The sequence below is a fragment of the Carya illinoinensis genome, chromosome 5 (genome assembly GCF_018687715.1).
Source record: "Carya illinoinensis cultivar Pawnee chromosome 5, C.illinoinensisPawnee_v1, whole genome shotgun sequence".
Classification (NCBI taxonomy): domain Eukaryota; kingdom Viridiplantae; phylum Streptophyta; class Magnoliopsida; order Fagales; family Juglandaceae; genus Carya; species Carya illinoinensis.
Window position 1 is genome coordinate 1,540,556 of NC_056756.1, and position 16,991 is coordinate 1,557,546.

Sequence of the window (16,991 nt, forward strand, 5' to 3'; positions counted from 1 at the left end):
TTGTATGGCAAGTTAAGCAACTACCATAATAACTGGATGTGTCATCTTTGTCCGATGACTTTGGTTATGATTGGTTGTGAGAAAACATGTGTTGGAGCTGTAATGAATCCTCATTGGACACAGATAATCCCAGCTATATTTAAGTATGATTTTTGGTTGGTGCACATGAGCAAACCGGATTTTGAATGCAGCAGGATACCATAGGTAATTATATAACATTGAATTATGATGCTTGTAGCATTAATATAGCAACTTGATGAATATTGCTAGGTTTTGCATAATGTGCTGGAAAAAGGCAGCTTGAAGTTTTAATTTTTCAACAGCAAATGACCAACAAAAATATTAGGGATTACTAACTCAGCAGGTAACTGTTGATGGAAAAATATACATCTAAGAAGTATAGTTTAACTTTAGTTTGCAGGAATTCACAATTTATGAAAGAAAAACTAAACACCTCAATAGGCTTGTATTAGCACCTTAAATATATCATTTCATTATGATAGGTTAGGACTTGGCATTTACACAACAGAATCCCAATAAATTCTTCTGATGCTATATTGGCCAGTTCTTCCATATGGAAATGACATCTACATAGATATCATGTTGTAACACCAGTTATGAATGGATATGAAGGGTAATTGATAATAGCTTGCCATCACCTTCATTGTAGGGACTGCACCCTCTTGTATTTGGTGTCAATAACTGATAAAACTTTAATTGTTGGATAAAAACCTACTGATGCAGCAGGAATTTTCAGAATGCAATCATGGGATTGCATTCTAACATCCCTGGATGGAATATTTTTCATGAGCAGATATATTAATTAGTGCTAAGTAGGATGGTTCCTATGATTTTGTTGGCATTTGTTGAAGTTAGGTTGTTGATTCTCCTAGAATTGTAGGGCTACTACTGCTGCTGCAAGTGTTTTATTTAAATTCATAACATCATGTATGAATAAAGGTTTCAGGTCAATATTCATTCAGCCAGTGGATATTTTCTGGTATAGAGAGGCATGTGGGCATCAGGATCAGCTGGTAGTATCAAAGAAAAATGGTGAGATCAACCGTTACAAAAGTCATACCTGCTTTCAATGGAGCTACCAGTGAACTTTACGTTGGAGGGAGGTTATTCTGCTGGAAGTGTATCCCCTATCTACAAGAATTGTGTAGTTGTTGTATGCATTAATAGTTGTTGTTAAAAACGCTGATGACCCTCTTCTCCTTCCCACAGGGTAAACAGAGAATTTTCCATTTCCCTCAAAGACTATGATATTGGAACATTCCTGATCAATGTTGTAAATATATATATGGGGCAATAGTTTTTCATGGATTTGTTGTCTGTATCCCAGCACAGTTATGTTTAATGGGTTATTAGTTGTAAGAAACAGGGGAACGTAATTAAAGTATAATTATGCTTACATTGTTACCATTAATGTATTGTTGGTAAATGGTGAAGTCTAAACTTTTCAACTCATGGAGAATAACTCGTGGGTATCAAGATATAGTACAAGAATCCATAAAAGTTTCCTTGCCACAGGTTATTTCCATGTAAAATATAGGTATTACATGGCTTTTATTTATGGGGAAAAATCACCCACTTAAAATTCAACACATTTCCTAAAGGTATTTCTCATGGACAAATTTTTATTCCTAGGGGTGACGTTTTGTGGGGAAAAAAATAAACTCTTTGTTTATTAAGATTTTTCCCACGACAGTTTAATTCATGTAAATTATGTAATTCCCACCGAAAGCCATCATGGGTAATCAGCAAATACATGAATGGATCAGGGCTTATTTGCCACAAAACAAGTAGTGGCTAATAAGTATATCCACAAAATTCATTTGTCACTGTTGCTCCTTTCCCCACGAATTTTTAAGGCGGGAATTGCTTCATCACCCATGAGTACAACTTATGGGAAAAATATCATTGCAAAAGGGTAGCGCTGGTGGGAATTACTATATTGCCTATGAGTTGTACACGTGAGAATTATACATTTTCCCACGGATGGATCTAGTGGCATTATCTGTTTTACCCATGATATTGATAACAATTTTATTGGCTTTTGCGATGAAGTGTAGAGTTTTTAACCACGGAACATTCCGTGGTTAAAAACATTCAGTCCCCACCGAATAGAGTTATCATGGGAAATTGAAGCATTTGCGGCGAATTATACGCCACGAGACTCCCACGGGCAGAATTTGTGGGAAAAAGTATATCCCCGCCAAAAACTGCCTTTTTGCCACGAAAAGCCCCCCCGGGGAACGTGGGAATTTCTTGTAGTGACTTAATATTATATAGTGTATATAATTTTTACATATACTAATAATATTATTGAAAATATTATGTGTATATTTATATATTTCTAGAATTATCTGTTCGAACGAATATAAAACAGTTCGAATAGAAATAAACTATGTTCGAACGAATTTTTTTTGTTTGGAGGGAAAATTCACGCCAAATTATCGGTAGATGCTGGAGAATATTCTATTTTTTTTGTTCAAACGTTTATATTATTAGTTCGAACGGAAAAATATTGTGGGAAAAATTAGCGATTTTTTGAATTTTCGCATTCGAACTGCTAAAAAATCCGTTCGAACATAAATTCACATATTATTAACCCAATCATTTTACTTCATTTTCACTCGGATTGAAGTTTGAGAGAGAGCGTGACAGAAGCTTTGAGAGAGTGTTGTGGAGAGAGAGAGCTTGAAAGAAGTGAGAGAAAAGAGATTCTTGAGAGAGAAAAGACAAGGACAAGAGGTAATATGTTTTTTTTTTTTTGTTATTTTTCATTCCGATTTTCGTTTACAAGTATCTTGATATTTGTTGCATTTATTTGTTGGGATAGAACAACAGTTTAATGTGTTTTATGTGGATTGATATTTTTATTGGATTGCAAAAATTAGAGGTAAGTTTTTATAGTTTTCTAAGTTATTTAATATTTATATTTAGGGATAATCATATAGTTTTCAATATATTGTATTAAAATATACTGCAGTGTATGTGAAAATTGTATTTTGTGGTTCAGTTTTTTGCTATTTCGTGACTAGTTTTTGGCTTGGTCCCATTCGAACACTATGAATATCGTTCGAATTGAATTTTCTCCGTTCGAACGAAATCTAACTCGACCAGAATTCCGTTCGAACAGTTTGAGTGTTTGTTCGAACAGTACCAATTATTGAATATTTATAATGTAATTATAAAATACAATTATAATGTATAATTGTAAATATTTAAGTACTGTAATTAAATAGATTAATACTTAAAATCCAATTATACATTATTTAATTAAAGAATTATAATTTATTAGTGAAAATATTTAAGTACTCTAATTAAATATATTACTTAGTTAAAATATAATTATAAAATAATTAATTAAAAAATTATAATTAAATATTTAAAAATATTTAAGTGCTTTAATTAAATAGATTAATACTCTAAATACTCTTATAAAATATTTAATTAAATAATTATAATGAATTATTGAAAATATTTATGTACTCTAATTAAATATATTAGTTAGTAAAATATAAATATAAAATAATTAATTAAAAAATTATACTTAAATATTTGAAAATATTTAAGTACTCTAATTAAGATGATTAACATGATGGAATATACTTATACAATATTTAATTAAAGAATTATAATGTATAATTAAAAATATTTAAGTATTCTAATTAATACTTCATTTTATATATATAGATTAATACTTCATTTTATATATTTATTATAATTTTAAACAGATATGCCTCCTAAACGCAAAAGAACACATGAGACATCCCCACCACTTACTAACTCTCCATGCAATTCACCTGCCAACAATGGTTAGCCAACATCACTAGAACCAAAACAAGGTATTTTATCACTGTATAGTTTTTAAATAAAATAATTTAATTAAAATATATGTTTTAATTTTTGTATATATAGCTATTGTAAACCAGCACTGAGTTAGAGGCATTACGAGAGGTGTCTGCATAGAGAAAGTAAGGAAAGTGGGTAAATATATTTTTGTAAGTTTAAGTTTATTAATTCCATTGTCTAAATATATTTTTGTTACCCATACTAATTTTAATGTTTTTTTTTTGTAGGACAAGATGATATCTCTTATAGACACTGCTGCGGATCCATTTGATGAATCATCTGCCAACGATGCTCAAATATTTTCTCAAGTTCTTGGATCACGTTCTGAATATTTGAAGGAATTAGGAAGTTGCGTGAAGCCATCCTCAACATCGTCATCCTCTTCAAAAGTCAGATCAAATGATGACGAGACTAAAAGGTTAGAGAAAACTATACTTGAGATAGAATGATTGAGGTCGAAGGAAAATGTGTTGCTGATCCGATTAGATCAAGTAGCAGATTTAGAGGCAAGATTAGAAGAGATGCTACAATTAAACAACCAAAAAATGTTTGAACAATTCTAGTCAATGATATCCCAAAACCCTATGCCACCACTACCACCACAATCATAATTTATTTAATTTTTTTAATTGCTTTTATTTATGATGTTTGTAAACATTTGAACAATTGATGTATAGAGATTACAATTTTTATTAGTATGTTCTTTTTAATTAAATTTCATTTTGTTTGATCAATACCATTCGAACTTTAAATAACCCGTTCGAATGGTAAATTATCATTTATGCAAACATTTGAACAAAAACATATCCATTTGAACGAAAAAAAAACCCATTTGAACGTATCGAGAATTAATACAATCCGTGTGTTCGTTCGAACAATTAAATACTCATTCGAATAATGTTAGTTTTCAAAACTCCGTTTGAACAGAAGATTTCCATAACAGATTGTCTGTTCGAACAGTTAATATTTTTGTTCGAACAAAAGTCACTTAAAATGTGTTGGTTCAAACGCCTTAGTCAGATATGGTTTTTGGTTCGAATGAACATTTCATGTTGTTCGAATAAGAATTTTTTCATTCGAACTTGATTCTGAGACGACATTTTTGTCTCAAAAAATTTTTTCGTTCGAACGATTTCGACTGGTTCTGCCCAATTTCATCCCTAAAAGTACTTTTTGGAGACAAAAATCAATTTTTATCTCTGAAAAGTTTCTGAAACGAACTTTCTGAGACAAAATAGAGACAAAAATTTTTCTTCTCCAAAAACTTGTAGGGACGAAATTTGGATTTTTTGAGACAAAATTTTTTGTCTCAAAAAACCAATTATCTTGTAGTGAACCCCTCTAGATGATATTATATCAAATCAAGAAATAAAAGCCAAATAAATAAAACCACAATAAAAAGCCGAAGAATTATGAAAGAAACGTACAAAGCCATGAAATCGGTTCTACCTGCCGTTATTCCCAAGACTAAAAATCCAGCTGTGAGGTATTAACACCAACGTTCATATAAGAATAAAAAGATAACGGCAGCAAAGTAATTGAGAAGCCAACATTATCTCCTAGAGATCGGTTACTGACAATAAAAACAGGCTAAATAACTTCAAGCAATAAACCTTATATATAACTCAGAACGTCTAATAATCTAACGTAGAAGACATGCAATGGTAATATAGTATGAACACTTACAATTAACCAAAAAAAAAAAATAACGCCTACAAGTCTTCCCCCAACTTAATCAAATTAAAACAAATTATGAATAAAAGCTATTTATTAAAAAAAAATACTAACATTAAGTGATTAAGATTACCAAATATTAGAACAAACCAGCTCAAAATTTAAGCAAAACGTACAAAATAAAGGTTACACTGTTTCAGTGATATGTCAAATCCGAAACAATTTACATAATTCATGAATGATTAGATTCCGACAAAATATATAGAAGGAAAACTACTAAATATAAAAACCATTTCATTTTTCATGCTGTGTATATATAGTCGGTATAAATCTAGGTAGATTGTTTGGGCCCTTTGGATTCAATAACAAGTACTAGTTTGCTAATACTGAGAAGAAACTTGTATTAAAATATATATATATATATATATATATATTGGAAACTGGTTTATTACGATTTATAAATTGAGAAGCAGAATAATGAATAAAGCACCCTACTATTTCTTATAAGGTAATTTCACTTCCCACTTAATCAAAAGCTCTTCCGTCATAATCCAGTCCACTTTTCCCCTTCCAGTTTTGTAGACACAGAAACTTGAATTTGTATGTCTACATTGAATTACAAAATAAAGGTTATAGCATATTGTTCTACTATCAGTTGGTCTAATTCAACCCTAATGAATTGTAGCAAACTGAAAAATATCTCATACATTAATCTCAATTCTCTCACATTCTGGCGCCTTAGTGTTACAGACTTCATAATTATTAAAAGACTTACCTGCTATGTTTTTGTTGTTTTCTTGTAGTCAAAGTGTATAATTAGATCCCTCCATGTGCGATGATCAAATTCTTGGTTGCATGATTGTGCAGGCTCTTCCATATATACGTTGTACAGGGGAATCTTGGCCTATAACGAAGGAACGGGCATATTTTGAGGCTCTAGATCTGAGAGAGCATGGTCAATTTAGTCCAGAGCATATTACACACCATAGATGATTAAACTGCAGGTCGTTCCTCTTCAAAAGAGCCTACAAGTCGTTTAAGCTTAGAACCAGAAAAGGGATAAATTGTTTACTTTTCCAGTTTTGCTTATTTCCATTATTTTGATTCTTTGTAAATACTTATTATTTTTTTACTTAGCCAGCTGCTATTTTTAGTATAGAAACGGTTAGTTTGTTACAGAAACGTGTATATGTAGGACAAATTGTACAATGCTTATTACACAGAATATTTGAGAAAGCATTTTCCCTCATCCTTCGTGCACCTGCTCTTTGTTTTCCAGCTTCTTCTTTTCTTCTCTTTGATTCCTTACATGGCATCAGAGCCTTGAGAGCAACAATCATGGAGGTTTTTGAAGGATCCGATAGCTCATCAAACAGTCCCAATGTAACAGCCCGCTAGAAATTCAATTAAGGAATTTCTATTGACTTTAGGAACCTTGTGAAAACTCTGTAAGTTTACACGAATCGACTAATCGCATAAATTTTAGCCTGTCAACATAGTTAGTGTTATCACTCACTATGGTGCTAGAAATGCGATTTTAATTATTTGAGATAGTTAAAAGTGTCAGAATACATTATAGTCTACACCACTAGGCTTAATTAAATATTTAGAATTTTTCAGTACTAAGTTTATTACGTTTATTTTTGGAGTGAATAGTAACCTCGGTAAATGTACTGAGCGCAGTGTTTTCAAAATCATAGTGTGAAATGTCCAAATTAGGATAGCGATATTTTATTTGGACACTTGGCAAGATCTTAACCACACATAATGAATAGTATTACATACTTGGCACAAAGAGAAACCATTAGATGGAATTGTGAAGGAAATCAAGATGTGAGATCATGACACCTAAGCAAAATACACATTTGGAAAATATCTTAAAAATAGAGATTTAAAATACACATAGAAAAATTTTAGCCACCTTACTCTTCCAAGTCTACTCCACATTTGGAAAATATATTGAGCTGATTTTTATAGATATTATTGGATAGAATATTTTGAGATAATATTTTATAGATATTTTGGGTAGGAGAAAACCACACTCAACTCTCAACTCCAGCCTTATCATCTCCCTTATCTCTTCCATAAGCATCTCCAGCCATCACCCACGAACTTATCTTCATTTACACGTTTCTTTAAAAGAATATCAAACATTCTCTCTCGGACAGCTTTTAGGAGTTCTTTTGCATGCCCATTTCAAAGCTGTTTTAAGTGTTTTATCATAAAGTCTCCTTCATATAAGTTGTTCCTTTTTGAGTCTAGTTTACATGGATATCTTATTTGCCCCATTTGAAGATCATTTGGCCAGTCAAATATTGTGTAAACTATAGAAAGGTCATTCTGGGAGATAAACTGGAGAATATGTTATAGTTTGAAGTTTTTGACCAAGCTAATGGATAGATATTGGTCCGAAATTTTTATGGAGTATTGTTAACATGTATATATGACTATTGGTTGAGGATTTTTGCATGATTTAAGGTTTTGATGAAATATTTGCTTAGATTTAGAAACTTAGAAACTGGAAGAAGAAAAACAGTTTCTATTTTGAGAAAGTTTAACTCTTTGGTGGTCTAAACCTATTCTAATGACTTTGATAATTTTATTGGAGGATCCTAAGCATCTTATATACATGTTATATTATTATTTTGAAGATATTTGATGTTAGTTTCAAAGATATGAAATTTTATACAAAGAGATATTCAGATAAGCCAAAGTGTGGATGTTCTTGGCTAAATTTATGTTTTGGTTAATTTTTAACCATGTGATCTTGAATTAGAAGCTTATATATGTTTTAGGACATCTTTTTAAACCATGTGATGGTTTGGTTTGAAGATCACATATTTATAAGTCATAGATCAAAAGGTTGATCAAAACAAGTTAGAAACAAAAATCAATAGAAATAGCATATGAGAATTTCGGCCCTATGGAGTTTTAATAGTTGTGATTAGTTTTAAATTTTTCTAAATTGATATTTGAGTTGAGGATAAAATTTACATGAGGCATGTAAATTTTGGTGATTTTTGGAGTTAGTATGCAAAATCCTTAAGTTATGGGTAAAACGGTCATTTTCCTACATGTAGGAAGTAAAATGGAAATTTTACTCTTTAAGTTAGTATTTTTCCATATTTCAAATTATTAGTGATTTAGTACTAACTTTTAGAATCACTAATTACAGTTCCTCGTGATCGCGCTTGAGGTTTTATAAGAAATGCGGAGATCGAGGTAAGTTAGCTTTTAACTTACTAGCAGTCTACTGTGTATGTGTGCTAAGTAAAAGAACTATAGTGTATGTATGTGTGTTATCATATATGTCATGCCACGCCAAGTTATCACGTAATTGTTTATTATACAGAATTTATTCTGTCATCAATTTTTATCTGTTACATAATATATTCTGTTATGTATTACTGTACATTACAAGTACGTCATGCTAAGTATGCCATCTATTACATGTATGTCAAGTCATGTAATATTCACTGTTGCAAGTATGTCATGTTAAATATGTTGTCTATTATATGTTATGCCATGTTACGAAATGTTTCTATCTCAAGTTGGTCATGTATTTCAAGTTATGTTCAAGTCACGTTTCATCTTGAGTACATTATGTTTGTGTAGAATACATGGGGCCACAACAACTGTGGAGTATGTATTTTACTACAATTGTGATGCGTAGAATACATGGGGCCACAACAACTGTGGAGTATGTATTTACACGTAGAATACATGGGGCCACAACAACTGTGGAGTATGTATTTTTCATGTTAAGTCAAGTTTGTGTAGAATACATGGGGCCACAACAACTGTGGAGTATGTATTTACACGTAGAATACATGGGGCCACAACAACTGTGGAGTATGTATTTTTCATGTTAAGTCAAGTTTGTGTAGAATACATGGGGCCACAACAACTGTGGAGTATGTATTTACACGTAGAATACTTGGGGCCACAACAACTGTGGAGTATGTATTTTTCATGTTAAGTCAAGTTTATGTCGAATACATGGGGCCACAACAACTGTGGAGTATGTATTTTTAATGTTAAGTCAAGTTTGTGTAGAATACATGGGGCCACAACAACTGTGGAGTATGTATTTTTCATGTTAATTCAAGTTTCAGAGCAAGTTCATGCTAAGTCAAGTTTCAGATCAAGTTCATGTCAAGTCAAGTTCAGTTCATGATTCAATTTAAGCTATGTCAATTATGCTATGTTGTACGCTAAGTTATGCTTTAATTACTTATGAATTTGATTATGCATTTATGCTTTTACTGTCATACATGTATCATTAGTCTGTATGGAAGTTTTTTTGTTAACTTGCTGAGATTTGTAATCAAATCTCACTTTGGTAGTCCCAACTACCATTCCCCCCGAATGGTAGATCTTGTTACAGGACCTGAAGGAGAATCAGGAGCTGATCAACTAGACACAGTTGACTAAGTGACGGTGCGACATAAATGTTGATATAGTAATTAACGTAAATTACTACTTGTACGATTGAGTTGCATCTCTACTACTTTTTGGATCATAACCATTTTGGACTAGTGTTGTGATCTTAGTTGTTCAATGGATTTTTATGTATGAAGTATGTTTTAAGCATTTGGCATATTTTCAATTTGGTGCATAGTATTGCTAAAGAAAAAAATTTATCCGCTGCGAATATTACATATTGTTAGATGCATGTTAGGAATATTGCATCTTATATGTCATGAACGGGGGCAGGTAACCTTGTGTTGCATGTCTCGACGCTTCAAATGTCCGTCCGATCCCAAACGGAATTTGGGGGCGTCACACCCAACCATTCCTCTGTTCGTTCAGACAAATCCTCAAACACCCCTCGTGCCACATACATGGCCAAATACTCAAACATCGCCGACCCCAACAACCCCTTTCGCCTGGATACTGGCGACAACCCTGCAAATATTTTGGTCACTGACCTACTCACAAGTGAGAACTATGCTACTTGGTCCCTCGCAATGAGAAGAGCCCTCCGTGCCAAAAAATAAGTTGGGCTTCATCACCGGCTCAATCCCTCAACCCACCGACCCAGACAACCCTCTCTTTGACCTTTGGGAACGCTGCAACGATACTGTTGTCTCATGGCTTTACAACTCTATCAGCTCCTCCATTCGGTCTAGCGTTGCCTTCATTGACGATGCCCATGCCATTTGGCTTGATCTACACGATCGGTTCCCCCATCAGAATACACCCCGCATTTATCAGCTCAAAAAGACACTTGCCGTCCTCCTTCAAGACTCTGACACTGTAAGTGTGTATTATGGCAACCTTAAAACTCTTTGGGATGAATTGCTCATTTATGATCCTATACCTGTTTGTGCTTGTGGCTTAATGAAAACACTCTCAGATCGTTACCAACGTGATTGTGTGTTTCAATTTTTGATGGGTTTAAATCCCACCTATTCATCTGTCCGAGACCAAATAATGCTTTCAGATCCTCTCCCCCTCATCACAAAAGTTTTTTCCCTCATCCAACAGCAAGAATGCCAACACCAGTTACTTCCCAACTATAACCCATCTGACTCAATGGCTTTTGCCATTCGAAAACTTTTTCAATATTCTACCAAAATTTCACCCCAACCCAAATTCAGGAAAGAAAGAGCATATTACTCTCACTGCAAAATCACAGGACACTCCCTTGAAAACCGTTTCAAGGCTGGTAATGCTGAAGCACCCATCTATTCTCATTGTCATATTACTGGACACACCATGGAGAAATGTTACAAGCTCCATGGCTATCCCCCTGGACACAAGCTTTTTAATAAATCTCAAGGATCTACTGCTCTTGTTGCTCAAATTGATCCTGACCTCGAGGACACCAGTGATGAGGCTGAGGCTAAGTATCGCTCCATGGCTTCCACATGTTCTGAGTTTACTTAGCTTCGATATTTACTTCTTGATCTTCGGGTTCCTCATCCTCAGGCTGCATTGCTTTATTGTGACAACCAAACAGCCCTCCACATCGTTGCCAATCCGGATGAACGTACAAAGCATATTGAGTTAGATTGTCACTTAATCAGAGACAAGATCCAAGAGGGCAGCATAATCACAGCTCACATTGCCTCAAAATGTCAACTTGCTGATATATTTACAAAATCTTTACCTTCCTTTATTCTTCAGTTGCATTTATCCAAGATGGGAATAGTGAACCTCTATTCTCTATCTTGTGGGGGGCTATTACACATCATAGATGATCAAACTGCAGGTCGTTCCTCTTCAAAAGAGCCTACAAGTTGTTTAAGTTTAGAACCAAAAAATGGATAAATTGTATACTTTTCCAGTTTTGCTTATTTCCATTTTTTTGATTCTTTGTAAATACTTATTATTTTTTTACTTAGCCAGCTGCTATTTTTAGTATAGAACTGGTTAGTTTGTTACAGAAACGTGTATATGTAGGACAGATTATACAGTGCTCATTACACAAAATATTTGAGAAAGCATTTTCCCTCATCCTTCGTGCACCTGCTCTCTGTTTTCCAGCTTCTTCTTTTCTTCTCTTTGATTCCTTACAGAGCATGTGCCTGAAGTTTATCATTTTGATCGTACTATGTCTCTGATTGGCATGCGCTGTTTGGAGCCTCCACATATAATCCAGAGAAAATGATTGATTGCTGGGATTGAGTACCACTTTCTGGCAGAACGCATGTCAGAATACATGGCAAGGACTAGATCTTTATTTCACATCCCTTCTTTATCGTACCCCCATGGATCACACATGCTGGTATGTGCTGATTTGAATTGTCTGTTGCACTTGAGGTTTCACATACTTTTTCTACTACGGATTCATATTTTCATTTGAGGTGTTATCCTCACAATGCATAGTTAAGTACTTATATTGGATTTGGAAGGTTTTCTATTAGTCTGCCTTACAAATTTTTGTGTATTTGTTTACCAATACGACAATATCTTTCAAGGATATATTTAATTGTGTGACTAATTGTGGTTTACACAGTGCAAATTAACTTTCATCGAAGGTTTAGCTTGATGTTTTCCAAGGAGTTGATGAATTTTTTTAATTATGACGGCTTTGAACTGTACCAATAAGTTGATTTAAGATTGATAACTGATAAGGTTGAGAATAGTTTTGCTACCTCTGACCCATTTTTTATTTCATGCCAGGTGTGCAACATTAGGTTGTCTAGAGGTTAGTTTGAACTTCTATAAGAATTGTAAGAACAATATGTTGATATTGGAAGAACACGATGGAAAAGCTCACAGTCTTTTTATTTCTCTTGCTGAAGCTATACAAAAAAAACTCTGCTATTTATAGCAGCCTCATGCATGTCACTATACTACAAAATCACTAGGATACAAAACCTGCCATATGCACTACTCCATTTACATGAAAGAAATGGCATGGCATGTGACAGAAATACACTACATGAATACAAACAAAAATATTTCATCTTTTGCACTATGCAGGTTTGTACATTCCCTCTGCAGGTTGTAGCTGCTTTTTCTGGCCTGCATTGCAACACAACAGGAGGGTGGCTTACAATGGTCGATGCCTTTCCACCTCAGCATTTTCTTCATTCTTTAACAACTTCAGTCTGTAAAAGTTGATTGAAGTACTGGATAGCCTTGTTTTATTTTACCAATGTGCCCCTTCTGTGAATTATTTTCCCACACCCCTTGTCTTTAGAGCATGATTTACGTTATGATTAGGTGAGTTTTATTGGTGCTGTACTTAAAATGTTGATTCGTATGTATATGATCTGTCTCGTAGTCTTACTCATGCTATTGCTTGCTTATATGCAGTTGCTAAATTTTGCGGGAATGTGGAGTTATGCAGGCTCATCGAGCAGGTGGTTTTTTCTGACCTTCACAAGATTTCTGAATATAACCGTTGGACTTTCCCTTGTCTTGATGGTGATGCTGAGTGTTGAAGCAAATTATAGAATCCATGATGCACAGCCAGCAGCCCACGATATACAATCAGCAGCTAGTGAAAAGCCCTGATTGTTTATATCACTACAGTGTTTGACTTGATATATTTTCAGGCCATTCTTGATTTATGTGATGTTTTTATTCTCTTTCCTTTTTCTTCAGAAAATGATCATTTCCTTGTTTTATATAAATATATTTACACACTGTACTTGGGCTTTGCCCCCTTTTATGAATAAAATTCTTGATTACCTATTACAAAAATATTCGCGTGCACATGCACCCGCACACATAAATAGATGCCTTTTTATGATATAGAGCCTTGTAATCACTCCAGAGCTGATCAACAGACTTATCGAGTAGATTAACAAAATAATTAACATTATAGCCATTAATCATTTTCTTATTCAAATCAGCCACGAATCCATTTCTAAGATCATTGCAATAGTCCAAAAATCGAGCTGTAACATCATAGCCTTGGTCCCACCTATCGCCTTGCCCAGGTTGAACCCAGTGGCTTGGTATGTACCCAGACTTCAATCTCACAAAATCAGCAATTCCTTCAATCAATCCTCCGGGAGCTTCCCCATTACCGTTCCACTGCCATATGTGTGTCATTTCATGGTAAAACACTCCGGTGATTTCTCCTTTAAGATTTCCTGTATGGCCATTGATGTATTTGGCGCTAACGTGTATCTCGTTATTACTAGTATATGCGACACCATCCATGTCATCAATGAACAAACTCACTTTTGACACATTCTTTTTATCCGCATCATTAGTTTGCTGGAAGAGCTTCCATATGAAGTATGTAGTAGAAGCCAATGCTTGTAAGCTATATTCAAATCCAATATGGTTGTCGAAGCGAATTGCACCGGAAGTGTTTCTGGCAGTATTAGTAACGGTGTAGTGAACCCCATCGGAAGTGTTGCTGGCAGTGTTAGTGGCAGCGTAGTTGACCGCACGAATGCCTTGAATGGCTGCTAAAATCAGAAGGAAGCTGGAGAGGAGTGGAATGTGGTGAGAGGCCATGGTTTGTGCCGTGCAGCTTGTGCTTTTTCTTTTTCTTTTCTTTGTTCTAGCTGGTTTTGCACAACAAATGCCCTAGTGCTCTGTGATTTATAAAGGGAATGCATGGGACTCTTAACTAGCTTTACACTGTGGTCCTCCGATGACTTCTTGCGAATTATGAGCATGAAAATATTGACCCGGACCAGTCAATCCCGCCGCCCCCCCAAAAAAAAAAAATACGAACATTGACTTTGACGATCTAGCTAGTCAAGTATGATAATTTCTTGTTGGCACAAAAAAGGTAGTCCTCGAAAATTAATGTAAATATTGATCCGTCTCAAATCTATTATAATTCTAGATATTATCGTGATGTCCTTCTAGAGGATTGATCGCGAACGTATAATTTAACGGTAGTCATGTGGAGATTATTAGAAATTAGAAATATTCCAGCAGTAAATAGTGATGTCTGTAATTGGATAGTTGATCCCAGCTAGACCGCAAACTTTTCTAACACGTCGTAAGTTGAGCATCGTGACAAGATATTAATGACAAGTCGTACGTCATTGATTACAATTTAGCTAACCCATAATTCACGCCAATGGGACTGTTCCAAGTACAAAAATTAGTACCCATAATCCGCGCAATAGATTTTGTTAAATCTCGAAGACTATTCATTACCGAGTAGTTTCAGTTTTCACTCATAAGTTGGGATTGAAACTTGGAAGTAATTATAATTGGTTAGATACATTGGTAATCCATCTCGTAATTCCCAGTAATTGTTTCAAAATTACTTTGAATATCTAATTGTGTCAATGGGAGATCCATTCATATATATTTATTGAGATATGCTATACAAAAGCCTCACACTTGATATATCAGAGTTTTTCAAGTATAGAATAAAAGAGAATAAAAAAGTAAAATCAAATATTTAAATTATGTGAAGAGTGTAGAGCTTACGTTTAAAAATTTTCATATTTATTTACATGTGAACAAGGTTCTAGGCCCTTGATGAATTATTTGCCATATGGGACTTTCTTCCCCTTATCGCCACTGAGCTTGGCCCATACTAATGATTATGAAATCCACAAGTCCAACTCTATAGTCCCCCTTTCATCAAGTACAACCCAATATACACGACGTGTGGAAAAAGGCCAAGGGTGTGGGCTTATTAATGAAAGGGAGCTTAACAAAGAAAGGTTTGCCGTTTCGACTTTGGATACTGATTGTGGGCCGAGTTGGCGCGGGAAGAAAGGAGCTTACGTTTGACAATTCAATTAAGACAATTTGTCAAACAAATTAAGGATGAAATTCTTTAATTTTGAGATGCAGCATGCAGTTTCCTTTTTTGACGTTGTCTGTTTAATATACCCACACCACTCGCGCGGGGTCAATATATAACTAATTAATTAAGTTGGCCTGTACCGGACTATTTACTTTTAGCACTTCTCAATTGAGTAGTGTTATTTGAAGTTTTTACACTACATGTCATCTATATAGTATAATTTAATTGGTAAGATTTAAATTTTAAAATTTATCTTTTAAATCAAATTATTCTAATTTGAAACAAAATGAAGCTAATAATTCATCATATTATATATGGTAGTGGACGTTACTTATTTTGGTTGCTTTCTTGGTAAGAGTGAATAGTGACGATTCCAAAATCAGTTGATGCTTTATTAGTGAATATTGTAATTATTTCAAGTTGGATATTAATTGAAGAATGAATCATATATATACCTTGACTTTGAGATGCCGGCCAAATCAATGCACTATGCCCAGTGGCTAGGACTCATGGTATTTGGAGCTAACGAATTACACTAAAATCATAATTAGATACCCTACATGAGGTTATAAAGTAGTAGTCCCATATAAATGCAATTTCCATGAATATTGCTCGATCGACAGGTTGTTGTAAGTAGTGTTTCTGAACGTCGCTGCATATATACTTTAAATTATTAAAGTGGACTCTTTAGATCAAACGAAATTATGTACGTTAGTGTTGGGCTGACTGGCCGTACTAAATGCTGCATGCATATTAATTGCAAGTGGTCGACCATTTTTGCCCCGTTCGCAATCCTTTTTTGTTTTACATTTTGGAAACCATGCAGGGGCCAGGGCAAATCTTAATAACTTCGAGAATAATATCTTAAGATTACCAAATATTAGAACAAACCAGCTCAAAATTTAAGCAAAACGTACAAAGTAAAGGTTACACTGTTTCAGTGATATGCCAAATCCGAAACAATTTACATAATTCATGAATGATGAGATTCCGACAAAATGGAACGAAAACTACTAAATATAAAACCGAAAGAGCACTGTATACATTCCAACTTACCTCTTTGACATAAATTCCTTATATCCCTATAAAACTTGCTCTCTTCCTTTTACGGATCAACAACTGCAAATTTGCGGTTATATTATAGTTTGATTTTTTTTTTTCCTGATCAAGTGGTTATATTTTATATATATATATATATATATATATATATATATATATATATATATGTGTTGATTCAGACGAAGTCGATCGACGCCACGCTAAC

The 16,991-nt window shown here is 34.0% G+C and overlaps 1 protein-coding gene across 1 annotated transcript; it reads right to left on the bottom strand.

Moving 5' to 3' along the window:
• Positions 1–13,134: 13,134 nt before the first annotated feature.
• LOC122311704 lies at positions 13,135–14,511 on the bottom strand. The gene has a single exon (XM_043126341.1). It carries the CDS (start codon positions 14,464–14,466, stop codon positions 13,690–13,692), a length of 777 nt encoding a protein of 258 aa, XP_042982275.1. The 5' UTR covers positions 14,467–14,511; the 3' UTR covers positions 13,135–13,689.
• Positions 14,512–16,991: the final 2,480 nt, after the last annotated feature.